The sequence below is a fragment of the Leptosomus discolor genome, chromosome 7 (genome assembly GCF_034619465.1).
Source record: "Leptosomus discolor isolate bLepDis1 chromosome 7, bLepDis1.hap2, whole genome shotgun sequence".
Taxonomy (NCBI): domain Eukaryota; kingdom Metazoa; phylum Chordata; class Aves; order Leptosomiformes; family Leptosomidae; genus Leptosomus; species Leptosomus discolor.
Genome location: NC_141397.1, coordinates 39,786,394 through 39,799,416, shown reverse-complemented (window position 1 = coordinate 39,799,416; position 13,023 = coordinate 39,786,394). Strand labels below are relative to the sequence as shown.

At 41.0% G+C, this 13,023-nt stretch overlaps 1 protein-coding gene across 1 annotated transcript; it reads left to right on the top strand.

Annotated features, from left to right (window-relative positions):
• The first annotated feature begins 7,583 nt into the window (after positions 1-7,583).
• POLR2D (RNA polymerase II subunit D) lies at positions 7,584-11,215 on the top strand. The gene is made up of 4 exons (XM_086468030.1): positions 7,584-7,656; positions 9,133-9,313; positions 9,764-9,859; positions 10,632-11,215. The coding sequence occupies exons 1-4, from the start codon at positions 7,584-7,586 to the stop codon at positions 10,708-10,710; spliced, it is 429 nt and encodes a 142-aa protein (XP_086324156.1). The 3' UTR covers positions 10,711-11,215.
• The last annotated feature ends 1,808 nt before the right edge of the window (positions 11,216-13,023 follow it).

Sequence of the window (13,023 nt, the reverse complement as noted above, 5' to 3'; positions counted from 1 at the left end):
TGGATAGCACCCCGTCCTCACGGACAGAAAACACTTAAAGATGTGAAAAGCCTTTGGATGGTATGGCAGATGAATCCATTGTTTAAATAAACCCTAGAAGGCTTTAATTATCAGTTCCCACTGTAGGTTGGATTTTCTAGAAATCCTCTTGGTTTACAGTTTTCTGGGTTTTTAGACAGTGCTTTATAAGTAGCTTGCTATGAAATAGAATGCTGTTATGCCTGTAAGAGAGCAGCATGGTACGTGCTTGTCACGGTTTGAGGCATCCCCTGCCCAAACCAGGACAGTGCTGTGTATGCGAAGGACAAGGTACTTGAGTGTCCCTGGACAGTCTTCTCTGTTATAATCAAGTTTTGTGTCCAAATATTTGTAACGGAGCCTGACTGGATTAGGGATGGCGAGGGATTTGCAGGGCATTGACAGTAGTCATACAAGTGAGACTAGTGACTGAAATTTGTTTAACTTAAGCTAACAGTCTTGGGGACCTTCCTTTTGATAGGACAGCCACTTTCTCTGGTGTGACTATCGATCTTGAGAACTGTTGAGTATTCCAATTTATAGCAGGCCTATGGAATAGAGCTATGCAGTTTCACTGTTATCTTAGACAGTTTAGTCATTACCACATCAAGGCAATGAGTGGGGAAACCTGTATTACCCAAACTGTGTGAAACTCATGTGCATTCTGTATTTCTTCTCCCATCGCTGATGATTACAAGAAATACTCTCTTCTAAGAGGAAGATAAGTTATCCAGTTGTTATTCTGCAGCATCATTGAGGGATGTCAGAAATTCTAAATTATGACACTCTCTCAATGAGGTCACTGGACTTAAAAATATAATTTGGGGGTTTTCTTTTGTTTTGTTTTCCAAGTTTCTGGAGGGTCAACAATGATCAGGAAAGAAAATACAAGTGCATAGCAGAGTAATGGTGATTTGGTTGTGTATATCTTTAAAGCTTGCTTGTGTGTGGGAATGATGGCTTATAAAATTGGCTGGTGTTTCAAGCCTAAAATTCTCTCCTGGCATGGCAGGGGATAGAGCTGGTAGAAAGCTCAGAACTGCATGCTGCTGCTCCTTCTGGTCCTAGAGAAGCAACCAGACTTGTGCAGTTTTGATTCATGTTGGTGTAATGTTCTTCTGCTGGAGGAGAGATATGAGGGAAAGGAGGGGGTCCTATTCTGGATAACAGTGCAATATCGACCCAGCTTTCCTCCTGTACTGGGTCATTCTTACAAATTGACACTTTTCCCTTGTGATATTGTTGAAAAGCAATTGAAGATTAAGGGATCGTTTCATGATTTCCTGCTGCTGAGAATAAATCGGTCTTGTTACAAACTCGAGTGGTTTGTAATTACTCTCCCAGGTGCCGTGTAGTGATGGAGGAGGGTGGGGTCAGCTCTGGACATACCATTCACCTTTCAGCTGTCAAACAGTATGATACATAGGGCTACAGTCATTACTGTTCAAGTGTTCTATGTTAGAATTTTATTTTGAAAAGGTTTAAAAAGAGCAAAAAAATGGTGCTAAAACTTCACCCCTGAGCACGCTCAGTGAGACTGGTCATGCAGGCACATAATGCCAGGATTTTCAACAATATTGTTTCTTTTTCAAATGTTTGCCCTGTTCTGTGTCTTCAACAGTGTATAGTGTTTTCCTGATTTCATTTTATTTGAATAGGGGATGACTAAGGGTGGGGTGGGGAGGGTTACCTGTCATTTTCAAAGAACAGAATTTTAGGGTTGAGTGACTTGGTTGGTTTAAGCCTGAGGTGGGCTAGATGGTTTGGGACAGGGGAAGCCTTATCCTCTCCCACTTCCATTTCCCCACTCAATCTGTTTAAAAAACAAAACAAAAATGCCTCTAAATATGTACTGTGTTCTTGTCTTGTTACAGTGAGAAGAGAAGCTAGCAAATCAGAAACACTGATCTGCTGCCTATGAAACAGGCCCTGTCAGCTTTAGTCCTGTAAGGGTCCAGCTGTAAAATCAGTTGAAAAGTGTGTCAATGGTTAAGTTAGCTCAGAAAAATGTATGACAAGGACAGGTGGTCTCAGGAAATAATCCCATTTCTAGATCATTACATGGCAGCTATGCATAAGGATGAAAGAGGTGAACTAGAAACAAAATGTACTTTGAATTGCCTCAAGATGGAGGCAACCAAAATCGGTGACCAGTTGATGTAAGAATTTCTCTGTGGTTACTTGGCTGTGACAGCAGGTTAGAACTACTCCTTCTCGAAGCAACTGTTACCTGGTTTGATCTGGATTTAACTCATCCTTAGAAGCAAGTGCCTTTTGGTCTAGAAGGGCTTATCTCATGACAACCACAACTGAGAAATAATTTCACTGCAATTATGATGCAATTATGAATTGTCTTTGTTTTGCAGTAACTACAGGAGAATGTCTTTGATCATTGGAGTCTGTCTGCTGGAATGTTCCCACTGTGAGGTTCTTTTTTTCTTTTTTTTTTTTTCCCCTAACGTTCAACAGTCAATCTCAACTGAGGCCATTTCAGTTTGGGAACGTTTCATGGTCAAAATATCACATATCTACAATTTATGAGAACAAAAAAAAAAATCTGTAAGAAAATAGTAAGTGTTCATTTTAACCTTTACACAGAATAATTTGTTTTCATAGTACATTAACAAACATCTGCAATCTTCACTATTAGTGCTGTTTTCTGTTTGTATTCTGGAAACTACATGTTGTTTTGTTGGGGTTTTTTTGGTTAATTTATTTCGTTAAAGCAGGAGACCTCTTTTGACCTTCAGTGCAGAGATGTCAGACCAATTCTTTGTATTACACTTGGTTGCCTCCTACCTATATAATAACTTCTGAGTGTAAATAATTGAACCCTATCTAATGAAGTATTGTAGAGAATAAATCATAATGGATAAAGATTTTTTGTACTGTCCTCTTTATATGGTTTCTCACAGCCGTTATGGGGGATAAGATGAAATCTTTCTCATCCAGAAAGATGACTAATATACTATATGTGTGAATACCAAACTTCTAAATTACATTAAACATTCAGAACCAGGGAGATTGCCAGAACAGGATGACAGCTGTCTGGAAGCAGAGAAATAGTCAAGACAGGCTCACTAGAAGAAAGCAAGGAAAAATAGTAGGAAAATTAAATACAAAGATTAATTATGTTTCATTAATAATGGCATAGCAAAGCATCTTTGTATCCTGAAATAATGTTTGCTTGACAATAACTCTATTAGTTGTCATGGTGGTGAAATATATAAAGCACATACATACAGAATTCTATATCATACTGAAAATCCTGAATTTGTAAATCTGGCTTAAACTACCAAAATTGTTCTTTGATTTTTTGTCTTTTAAAATGAACTAATGAAAACAGGTTATCTGTACTTCAGAGGTTGTAGTCTTCAGGTGATCTAAAAATTTTGTTTCAGGAAAAGAAACACCATCTTTCTAGATTCTTATTAAGTATTTTCATCGTTGCTTTGGGACAGGAGCAATTGATTTGTATAATAGTTTTAATGTACATACCTCTGGCTTAAAATGTGGGGTTTTTTCTATACACTTTCAGGTTATTACTCATTTTTTATCTACAGCAGATGGATAGTTAAAGATCCTACATTTCCTGTCTGTGGTTCTTGGGAAGGGCAGCCGTGGATATGAATGAAGAACGGGCCTAAGACCCCCCCCAAAAAACCCAACCAAACCATGGGGCCAGGGGGTAGTTTTGACTTAAATATGCCTGAGAAGCTCATTGACTTCAGTGCAACTACAAAACAAAACTCTATTTTCAGAAAATAGGCTTCTGGTACTAGTAAAACTAGAAACTAATCCCCTATGCAATATGAGGAGTAGGTTGTGGAGGACTCCATGGCTAACCTGATTTCCAGGTGGCTCACTGTAAATTCTGAAGTTAACCATAGAACTAGTGTCCACTGTTGTCATGTGCTCAGGTAAGTTATCAAGTATATTTTCTCCACTTCTTTGTTGGCCAGAATACAGTACCTATTTATATATTTTTTATGGCATGTTTTTCCTTACTTGATTTTTTTTTTTTTTGTTTCACATTGAATCAGTCAGACGTAAAATCTTTGTACAGTGTCTTTCAGCAGAGGCTCTTTCATGCATGTTGCTTTCTGTAACTGCAGTAACACTCAGCAGCTCACAGTGAAGATGAGGCCAGGTAGAAGGGTGTACATATGACTGCACACTGAAATAGTTCAATCCAGACTAAATATAAACCAGAAAACACTTTCTTCTGTTTTGTCTTCTATTTGAAATAAGAAAATAAATTAATTAATCATTTAGCACTCACTTCCTGCTAAAAGCAAATTACAGAAAGGTTAGGAGAAATTTCTGTTCTTCAGAGGAAGAATACCTGAGCATTTTTATTCTAAACTCAAGAAAGAATTTTATTTTTGGACAAAAGTTATAAGCAACCTAATTGTGATTGAGGAATAACACTTGTTGAAGATAAAAATTAAAACCACAATACTTTCCCATGTGACTCAATGAGTTAATATTTACACTGACCTATGTATTACGAGGCTTGCTCTGAAACTGAATTGTAGTACATAGCGCAGCAGGGTAGAAAAGTTCCTAAACCGTTTTTGCTACAGTCTGGGAAAAGATTGCCTGTGAATATGTTTGATGATCATGCTCAAAACACAGAAAGCCCAGAAGACTATTGTTACCATGTTCCTTAAAAGAAGTATGTAACTCTACAAATTGACCAATATCCAGATTATTGAACCATAATTTTTTTCCTTTTTTATAGTCAGCTAGACTACTCTTATAATCAGATGAATTCTGACATAATTTATGTATTATACAACCAGTTGATAGTATGTTTACATGTCATTATATATGTATTTAAAAACAGATCATGCAAGAGCCAGTTTTGTGTTCAGAGGCTTATTACCACTTTATTACTGGGTATTAATATACCTTTATATTGCTCATACAAGTTCATTCATTATAGTTTGAGATATATAATTTTAAATGGAGTAAAAATAAACAAAGGTAAAATGATATGAAAAACTAAACCTGAAGAGCTATACTTAAGCACAGATGAAAAAGCATGTGTGTCTTCTGTGATAATGGCTTTTGCAGCACATGGTGTTCTGAGCGGGTGATATCTCCACAAGGATCTACTATCACATGCTAGAAGTATTGATGACAATGAAAAGAGATTAAGGTTTCAATTTCCTAACCTTATCACCTGTAATCCATCAAAAACTGTTTGGTTTTTTTAGGGGGGTGGTGGGGGTGGTGTGTTGTTTGTTGTTTGGTTTTTTTTTTAAGTTGGGCGTTTTGACACTGCACACAAATTACTTAATTACCTCTGGAAAGCTTAAAAACTGCTGGGAAGATAACATTTCTTCTGCTGGTGAATTAGAAGGAAAGCATATTGCAAAATACAGTTATACTAATAATAGAACATCCTTGTTAGTTGTTCTTACATTTTATTACACAGAGGTATTTAGCTAAGCTTTTTTTAAGAACTGTGTTGGTGCAATTAGTTGTTACTGAATCTGTTTTTAAACTGTGGCAATGTAGAAATTACCATAGTAAGTCTGTCTAATAATCCATTACCTAATAACAGGTCTCCAGCAAGCGTCAATGCATTTTGCCCTGGAATATGGAATACTAGAGGTTCTGTTCACAATAAATTACACTTGGCCAAGCCTTTTCATTTTTCATCAGTTCATTTTAGGATATGACCAGTAAATACGTCTGAAACTTCCTATAGCCATTCACTTTATTTTAGCCTAGCTCATCTTCCTTTTTCACACACATTTTGCAATCGAATTGATAAATGCTGAAACAGTCATTATTAGTGAGGAATAAGCCAGTGCATTTTAAAAATAACCAAGAAAAAGTCAGGTACTCTGTTACGTTTGGTTTGTTGCAGCAGCTGGACAGTATTTACTGTGGGTTTTTAAGTGAATTTTTAAAGAATTTTTTTTAAAAAGGGCAGGAGCAGGTTCCATTCAGGAATGTTCTTATTTGACTCTTGAGACCTTAACCAAACACATAAGTGATAACAAACCTTTATCTTTCATGATATCCTCTTTAGCAGTACCTATAAACTCTTGCAAGTATCTGGCTTTCTTAATTATTTTTTGTATATTTAAGAATGGATCCTTGGGGAAAAACAAAAGTGAAATTAATAACTGAAATCTCTGCAAGCTACCTACTGCTCAGAGAACCATGATGTTCTGAGTAGATGGGTTATTTGAGAAGCCATCAGGATTCCAAGTGATTTAAAATGTTTCCCTCATCAATCTGGCACAATTTCCTTGTTTTCTTGTAAACCTAATGTAATTGTTTAATTTGCCAGATGTTCCCTGAGATATTTTCATTCTATCTTCCTGAATGTCTTTCTGCTTGTACCACTTAGCAAATTAGTTTTCAATCAGTTTCTCTGTCATTCTCATTTATCCAGATAATGCATTCCTTTTCCCAGTATGCACAAAACAATTCACCTAGGCATGGATGCAAGTTCATGAAAACAGGAGTGGCTTCATCATAAATCCTCCAACAGTCTATTTTGCCTTTCTTTAAGGGTGCAGGATGACACAGTCAGGTTTGATGATTACTTTAAGAGGCTTAGGCTGGTTAGGCACTTAGATGTGAGCTCTCCAGGTAAAATACTACTACTCTTAAGTTATTTTGCTGGCAGTATTCCCACGACATGGTGTTGGGAGAGCTGTCATCATTTTCACCCTGCCTATGACTTTTAGGGGTCTGGAGATTACTTCTGGACGGTCTGATGAAGTAACTTCCCTTTCCAAGTGTGTTATTTATGATATTAACACTCCTTCCTCGCAGACTGAGATACATTAATCACAGTGAGCTAGACAGAAATTCTGCTAGAGACAGTTACAACTTTCTTAAGGTCAAGGCTTGCTAATCTAGCCAGAGGATGTTCTGGTAGCAAAACGCAGGCTGTAGCTCCCTGATCCACTTCTCGTGTGAAGCCAGACAGGTGAAGTTGCATCTGCTCTTCGGTGCCCCCCGGGTGCTCCTGGGCAAACGCTTGCTGCTGCGCATAGTCTGATGACGGGGACCAGTAGAGTTTGAGCTCTTGTTATTGCCCAGAGGACCGACCAGGAGCCTTCCTCCGGGTTTGCTCACGTACAAGGCGAGCGCGGTTCCCCTTGCCCTTTCCTCCACAGCCTGCTCTCTCGGGCCGTGGTTTATGCCTTGTAGAACTTTGCGCCCACAACGTCTTGATCTCCGTTATTTGGCCTGTCTTCACAGAAATAAAGTTCCAGCACCCGCCTCCTTTCGGTCTCGAGGAGCTAATTTCTACGCGAGCTTAAACGCACCCTTGAGGGCTGTGTTTTCGGGAGTGCTGAGGCGCCGCTCCCCCTCGGCGCCCCGCAGCTCTAACCGCGCTGTTCCATACCCTCTGGAGGGCCAGCCGTGCGCAGAGAACAACCGCCGCGCCGCCCGCCATCGCACCCCGACCCACCTCCTGTCACCGCCGGGCGCCTACGCGGCGGCGGCGGCGGCGACTCCCCCTGGCGGGCGGCGGGGCCGAGGCGGCGGCGGGCTTCCGGGCGGCGGGGCTTCCGGTGTCGGCTGAAGCGATGGCGGCGGGTGGCAGTGACCCGCGGGCGGCGGACGTGGAGGAGGACGCCTCGCAGCTCGTCTTCCCCAAAGGTGGGCGCCGCGGGGCTTCCGCCCGAGCGGGGGCGGCGAGGGGGCCATGGGCGCCAGGCTGGGCCGGGCAGTAGTTGGAGGCTGGCGGCGGCCTCTTGGCAGCGCGGAGCCCATGGGCGCCTCTGAGTGAACGAGCCCTCCCTTTCCCGCGCCGCCGGCCTCGCCGAGCGGCTCCTTGGACCGGAGCGCTGCTCGGCGCCCTGACCGCCCCGTCAGTTGCAGAGCCCCGAGTGTCAGAAGTCAAGGATAATAAGTCATTTGTATCTGTTTAAGGACTTCGTGATTGCTAAGATATGGCTGCTGTTATTTATGTGGACCACTGCGTGTGTGTACAGGAATAAAAAAAATGTTTTTCATATCAGGTTATAACGAAAAAAGTTCTTGTTTTTTGATACAACTGTTACTTTTCATTGATGTTTCTTGATGTTAGAATAATGCTGCATTTTAGGAAACCAAGTGTCCACAGCCTGAGTTGTAACTAGAGACACTAACAGTCTGTGTATTTTTTTTAGAAAACTACTCAGTATAAATTCCAGAGCTGTATTTATGCCTTCTCTCTCCTTGAGGAAGTGAGGGGGGAAAAAAAAAAAGGGACCGTGGTGCATTTTTGAGTTATGAATGAAAGCATAGTCCTGAAAGACTGGTTTTTGGATGTTTTTACACAAAAATCTATAGCCTAGCCATGTTCAGCCCAAGTTACTTTACCACTCCATGCAAAATAAAGGTTGCTAGTCCCTTTCTAACACTGCCCGTATCTGCCTGCTTTTATAAAACAGTGCTGAAGGACACCCTGGGATGCAGCCTCTGATCCGACTGCTTTGAACAGTTCATACTGCTGATGCTGGAAGACATTCTTGTTACTGGAATAAATGTGGTGATGATGATGAACAAAACCAAAGGGAGTTGGCTCTGAAGGGGGGGGGGGGAATCTGTTAAGAGTGGTTAAAACTTTTTTCTGATAATAACATTTCAGTAGGTCAATTAATCTTTCAAGTAAATGAAGGCATTTAAAAAATATGCAGCAGCATCCACATTTACTTTTAGAACTTGAGTCTTCCAAAGACCATGGGCATCACTTCTGAATTCTTTGAGTATTACTATTTTTTGAGTATTATTATTGAGTTCTGAATTTTTTTTTCTAATACAAGTCATACAGTACTTAAGTTCTGCCAAAAATGGATGAAGAAAACATATTGCAAAAATGTGGCAAATCAGAGGGTTAGGGCTGCAAAGGTAAAATGTGGTCAAAAAGATAAACACATTGGATTGTCACTTAAGGTGGTGTAATTTTTATCGGCATTTTCAGTATGAAATGCTGCCCAATCATTGGTGAAAGGGCTTGCACAATTGCTGTGAAACACATTGTTCATTTCCTTGTTGCCCAAAACTAAATTTACATACAAAACTTCTATAAGTGCACTTTTTCATTCATGCTTTACCTTTTTTTTATGCTGGTGTTCACTCACTGAAATGTAGAATTTGAAACTGCGGAAACTCTTCTAAATTCAGAAGTACATATGCTTCTTGAGCATCGTAAGCAACAGAATGAGAGTGCAGAAGATGAGCAGGAGCTTTCAGAAGTCTTCATGAAAACATTGAACTACACAGCGCGCTTCAGCCGCTTCAAAAACCGTGAAACCATTGCCAGCGTCCGTAGGTGAGTGGAAAGGTTGGGGCTTAAGACTATACTGGAGAATCTGGTCTATAATACTGATGCTGCATTATGAAAGTACAGTTTAGTGGCATTTCCTGATTTGTACTATAATTCTGAACCTTGACTTTTTGAAGAGGCAAGAAATTTGATCGTAATTCTTCATGGAGGGTTATACTTTGTCTAGGTCAAGCCTTCTGAACTGCTTTGTTTTCACTATTTAAATGACAGCTGATTGCATTAAATGGGAGGATTTTCTAGACTTTGTAGATTAATTCGGGGGAAGTGGTGACTTTTTTTTCTCTAGACAATTATATAATGAGTCTTTCCTCCTGAAGAAAACATTGACTTCAGTGCCAAAAGCAGAGTGAAAAAAAGATATCTATTTGGTTTAGTTTATGCCCTTTTGTGTTTGTCTTTCTTGTAAATTCACCAATTTGTTGTCTTGCCTTACAGTTTGCTGCTCCAGAAAAAGCTACATAAATTTGAATTGGCATGTTTGGCTAACTTGTGTCCTGAGACAGCTGAGGAAGCGAAAGCCTTGATTCCTAGGTGAGCATTTACATATCGTAAAAAGAGTGCATTGTACTTTCCTGGGACTAAAGCCAGCTATGGGCAGATGCCCTCTCTTCAGTCCAGCTCTGCTGATGCAAAAGCTTTTGGTCTTGGTCTTTCTTCACCTACCCATCGATCTGACAGCGAGGCACTGTTTCTAAGTGCCCCTAATGCACTTCTGACAACATTTACTGGGTTAAGTGTAAACAGCTTAAGTTGGGGTTCTTCACCCACCCAGTTGTGTTTGTTGTGGTTTGGGGTTTTTTTTCTGTTGAAGCAAGTGACAGTGGTTCTGTGAACTGTTTTGTGGATAATGTGCGGGAGAGCAGTAACTTCTTCGTATCTTGATTTGTTCCCTCATGGCTTAAGATAAAGGAGGGAATGGAACATTCATCTGAATTATAGTTGCTTCCTTGTATGCTAAGATTTCATAGCAAGGCTGGACTGGCTTATGAGCCTGTGGCTGCATGGACTTCATTTAGAGGTCTGTCTAAACCTGCACCTGCCTTGCCTTTTTGGTAAAATATTTTGAAATTCTTCAGCAGGAAGTTCTGGGAAGGATGGAGTTTTGTCATTTAAAGAGGAGGTACTGTGTAGTGTACAGTATAGTACAGTACAGTGGTGTTGTAGGTGGTTCCTGGTGGTACCATACAGGTGGGTGATGATGGTGTTGAGACTGACAGGAGAGAATTATGGCTATGTGAGATGAACCCAGGGGGAAGATTATTTCCTAGACCTTTAATGTTCCCTCATTGTTCTTATCTTGCAGCCTGGAGGGTCGATTTGAAGATGAGGAATTACAGCAGATTCTTGACGACATTCAGACTAAACGCAGCTTCCAGTATTAAGGTTTCCCCTCACCCCTTTATCTGAACAGAAAAACATGGGACCTTTGACTGTTTCTTAGCCCTCTGGACCCATCCAGCTCCTGGCTGAGTAAGAGGAGTTGTGGATACAAGGGTACATCCACAGGTGCATTCAGACTGGAGATCAGTGTAGTCCTTTTGGTTTGTTCCACGTGTGCATTGGCAAGGACACCCGTATTGTGAGAGCCAAAGAACGCAAAAAGCCTTTTCGCAGAGGCTCCAGTATTTGTTTCTTCCAAATCCCTCTACTCCATTTGGAATTCTTCAATGTTTCTGCTTTTTAGCAGAAATGTAGATGTGACTTCTTATTTTTCTGAACTTTGGAAAGAGACAGAGAAGCTTGTCCTTGACTCTCAGAAGGTTTAGTGATGAGTGGCATCGATTTCTGTGGGTTTTTTTTTAATCATTTGATCAGGACAGTGGCTTTTTACAGCTTCAATAATTTTCTATTATTGTTTACTGTAAATTAAAAGATATTTCTAATGAAGGCCACGTGTTTTATAAACATTAGGTGCATATTACCATTTTATTACTGAGGATCTTTTTGATAAACAGACCCTGTGATGATTATTATTAACTGTGTTGGAGATCTGGGGACTCCGAGTATGTAATAACGCTAGTACAATTTAGGACAGATCAGTCAGAGGCATTAGTAACTGTGATCATAGTGAGAGAACATTTGGGCAGCATCTCCCTCTCTGCTCCTCTGTTCTCTGCCTACTGATCGCAGAGACGCAACCTACATACTGTTTCAGAAAAGGAAAAGGTGAAGGAAAACAATGATTTTGATGTTAACAAAGCCAGGTATCCATCCTGGAAGGGCTGGGCTCCTTAAGTAGCTTGGTAACTGTCACAGTTGTAAGGAGTCAAACAGTAAATAATGTGACACTGTGGAGGGGTGGCTCTTGGTGGAGCGTATGGGAGCGGCACATGGGCGTTAGCTTGGAAGTGGGGAGTTGGCAACAATCACAGACTGTTAGCTTTTAGTTGAAAGGAATGTTCTTTTAGTTAAGATAAACTTCTTAGCCAGCCCTCTCAAATCTTAAATACTAATAATTTTACCACTACAACTGGAAGAAGGAAAAATTTGCAGGAAAGAACAGCTGGGACGAAGAGGACAGGTGTCTTAAGTCAAGGCACTACTTGTGATGGTAAGCAATAGAGTTTCACTGGTGTTGCAAAACTGAGAGAAATACTATACTATTTCAGCTCTTACTGGAAACTTAATGTTGCTGCAGTGCTGAAAGTCCAAGCTGGTTTACGACAATTGGTTGGGCTACCTCAACTGATACATTTATTTCTGTGCTTTAGTGGCATTACATCTTCTGCAAGCCAATAGACCAAACAACCACAGTAACTTTAACTGGATCCGAATAATTATAACTAAATAACAGACATAAAAGCAAGGTGTGTGGTGAATCTTTTATTTTATGAAGCTCAGTGGCCCCTTTTGATACAGGATGTGCTTTCCATTAGCTGTTCCCACTGTAACTCCATTTGCCCTGTAAAATGTTTCTGTACAAGCAGCTTTAGGGTATTTTAGTCTTCAAAATGCACAGGCTCTCATGTCTTAACGGCAACTCGTTTTCATTCAGGAAAAAAAAAGCCATTCTGCTCCTCTTCAATAACACTTCTAGGTAAAAGGATGTAATAATTGGGAGGCATTACTACATGTTGATACCTTTGTAAGCTAATATAAGACTCCCAAGGAGGCATGTAACAGTGATCTGAAAGTGGTCTCAGGAGATTTGCACCTCCACAAATATATAATTATGAGCACTGAGATTAGCTGTTCTTGATTGTTGTCGTTTGAAGCCTGGTTATTGGGATGGGGAAAATGAAAGGAAGATGTTGACGAGAACTGCACAAGGTGCGATCCTGTTGTAGTGCCTGGCTGTTTGGTGAACATCTGGAGTATTAACATGCCGCAGCACCGAAGTAAAGAGCCGTGCAGTTCGGTGAGACATGCAAGGCGATGCGGTTTGGAAGCAGTATGTTTTCCAGCTGCCGGTACTACCCGTTTCGGAGAGGCTGAAGCCAGTAGGCATGGCAGCAGGGGCCTTGTTGCCCACAGCGTCCTCAAAGCACAGGCCCGGGGGAGGCAGCGGGGGGCCCGGGGTCGCAGCTTCCCCGGCATGGCGGGTTCATGGGTTGAATTTTGCTCATCCTTTTTCCCCAACAAAACGCGAGTGGTGCAGCGCCCGCGACCGTCCGCAGCTAAGCACCTACGTCGCTGCCGCCTGTCAGTGCGCATACTCGCACCTCTTCGCGCCTCCACCTGCGAGTGGGGGCGCG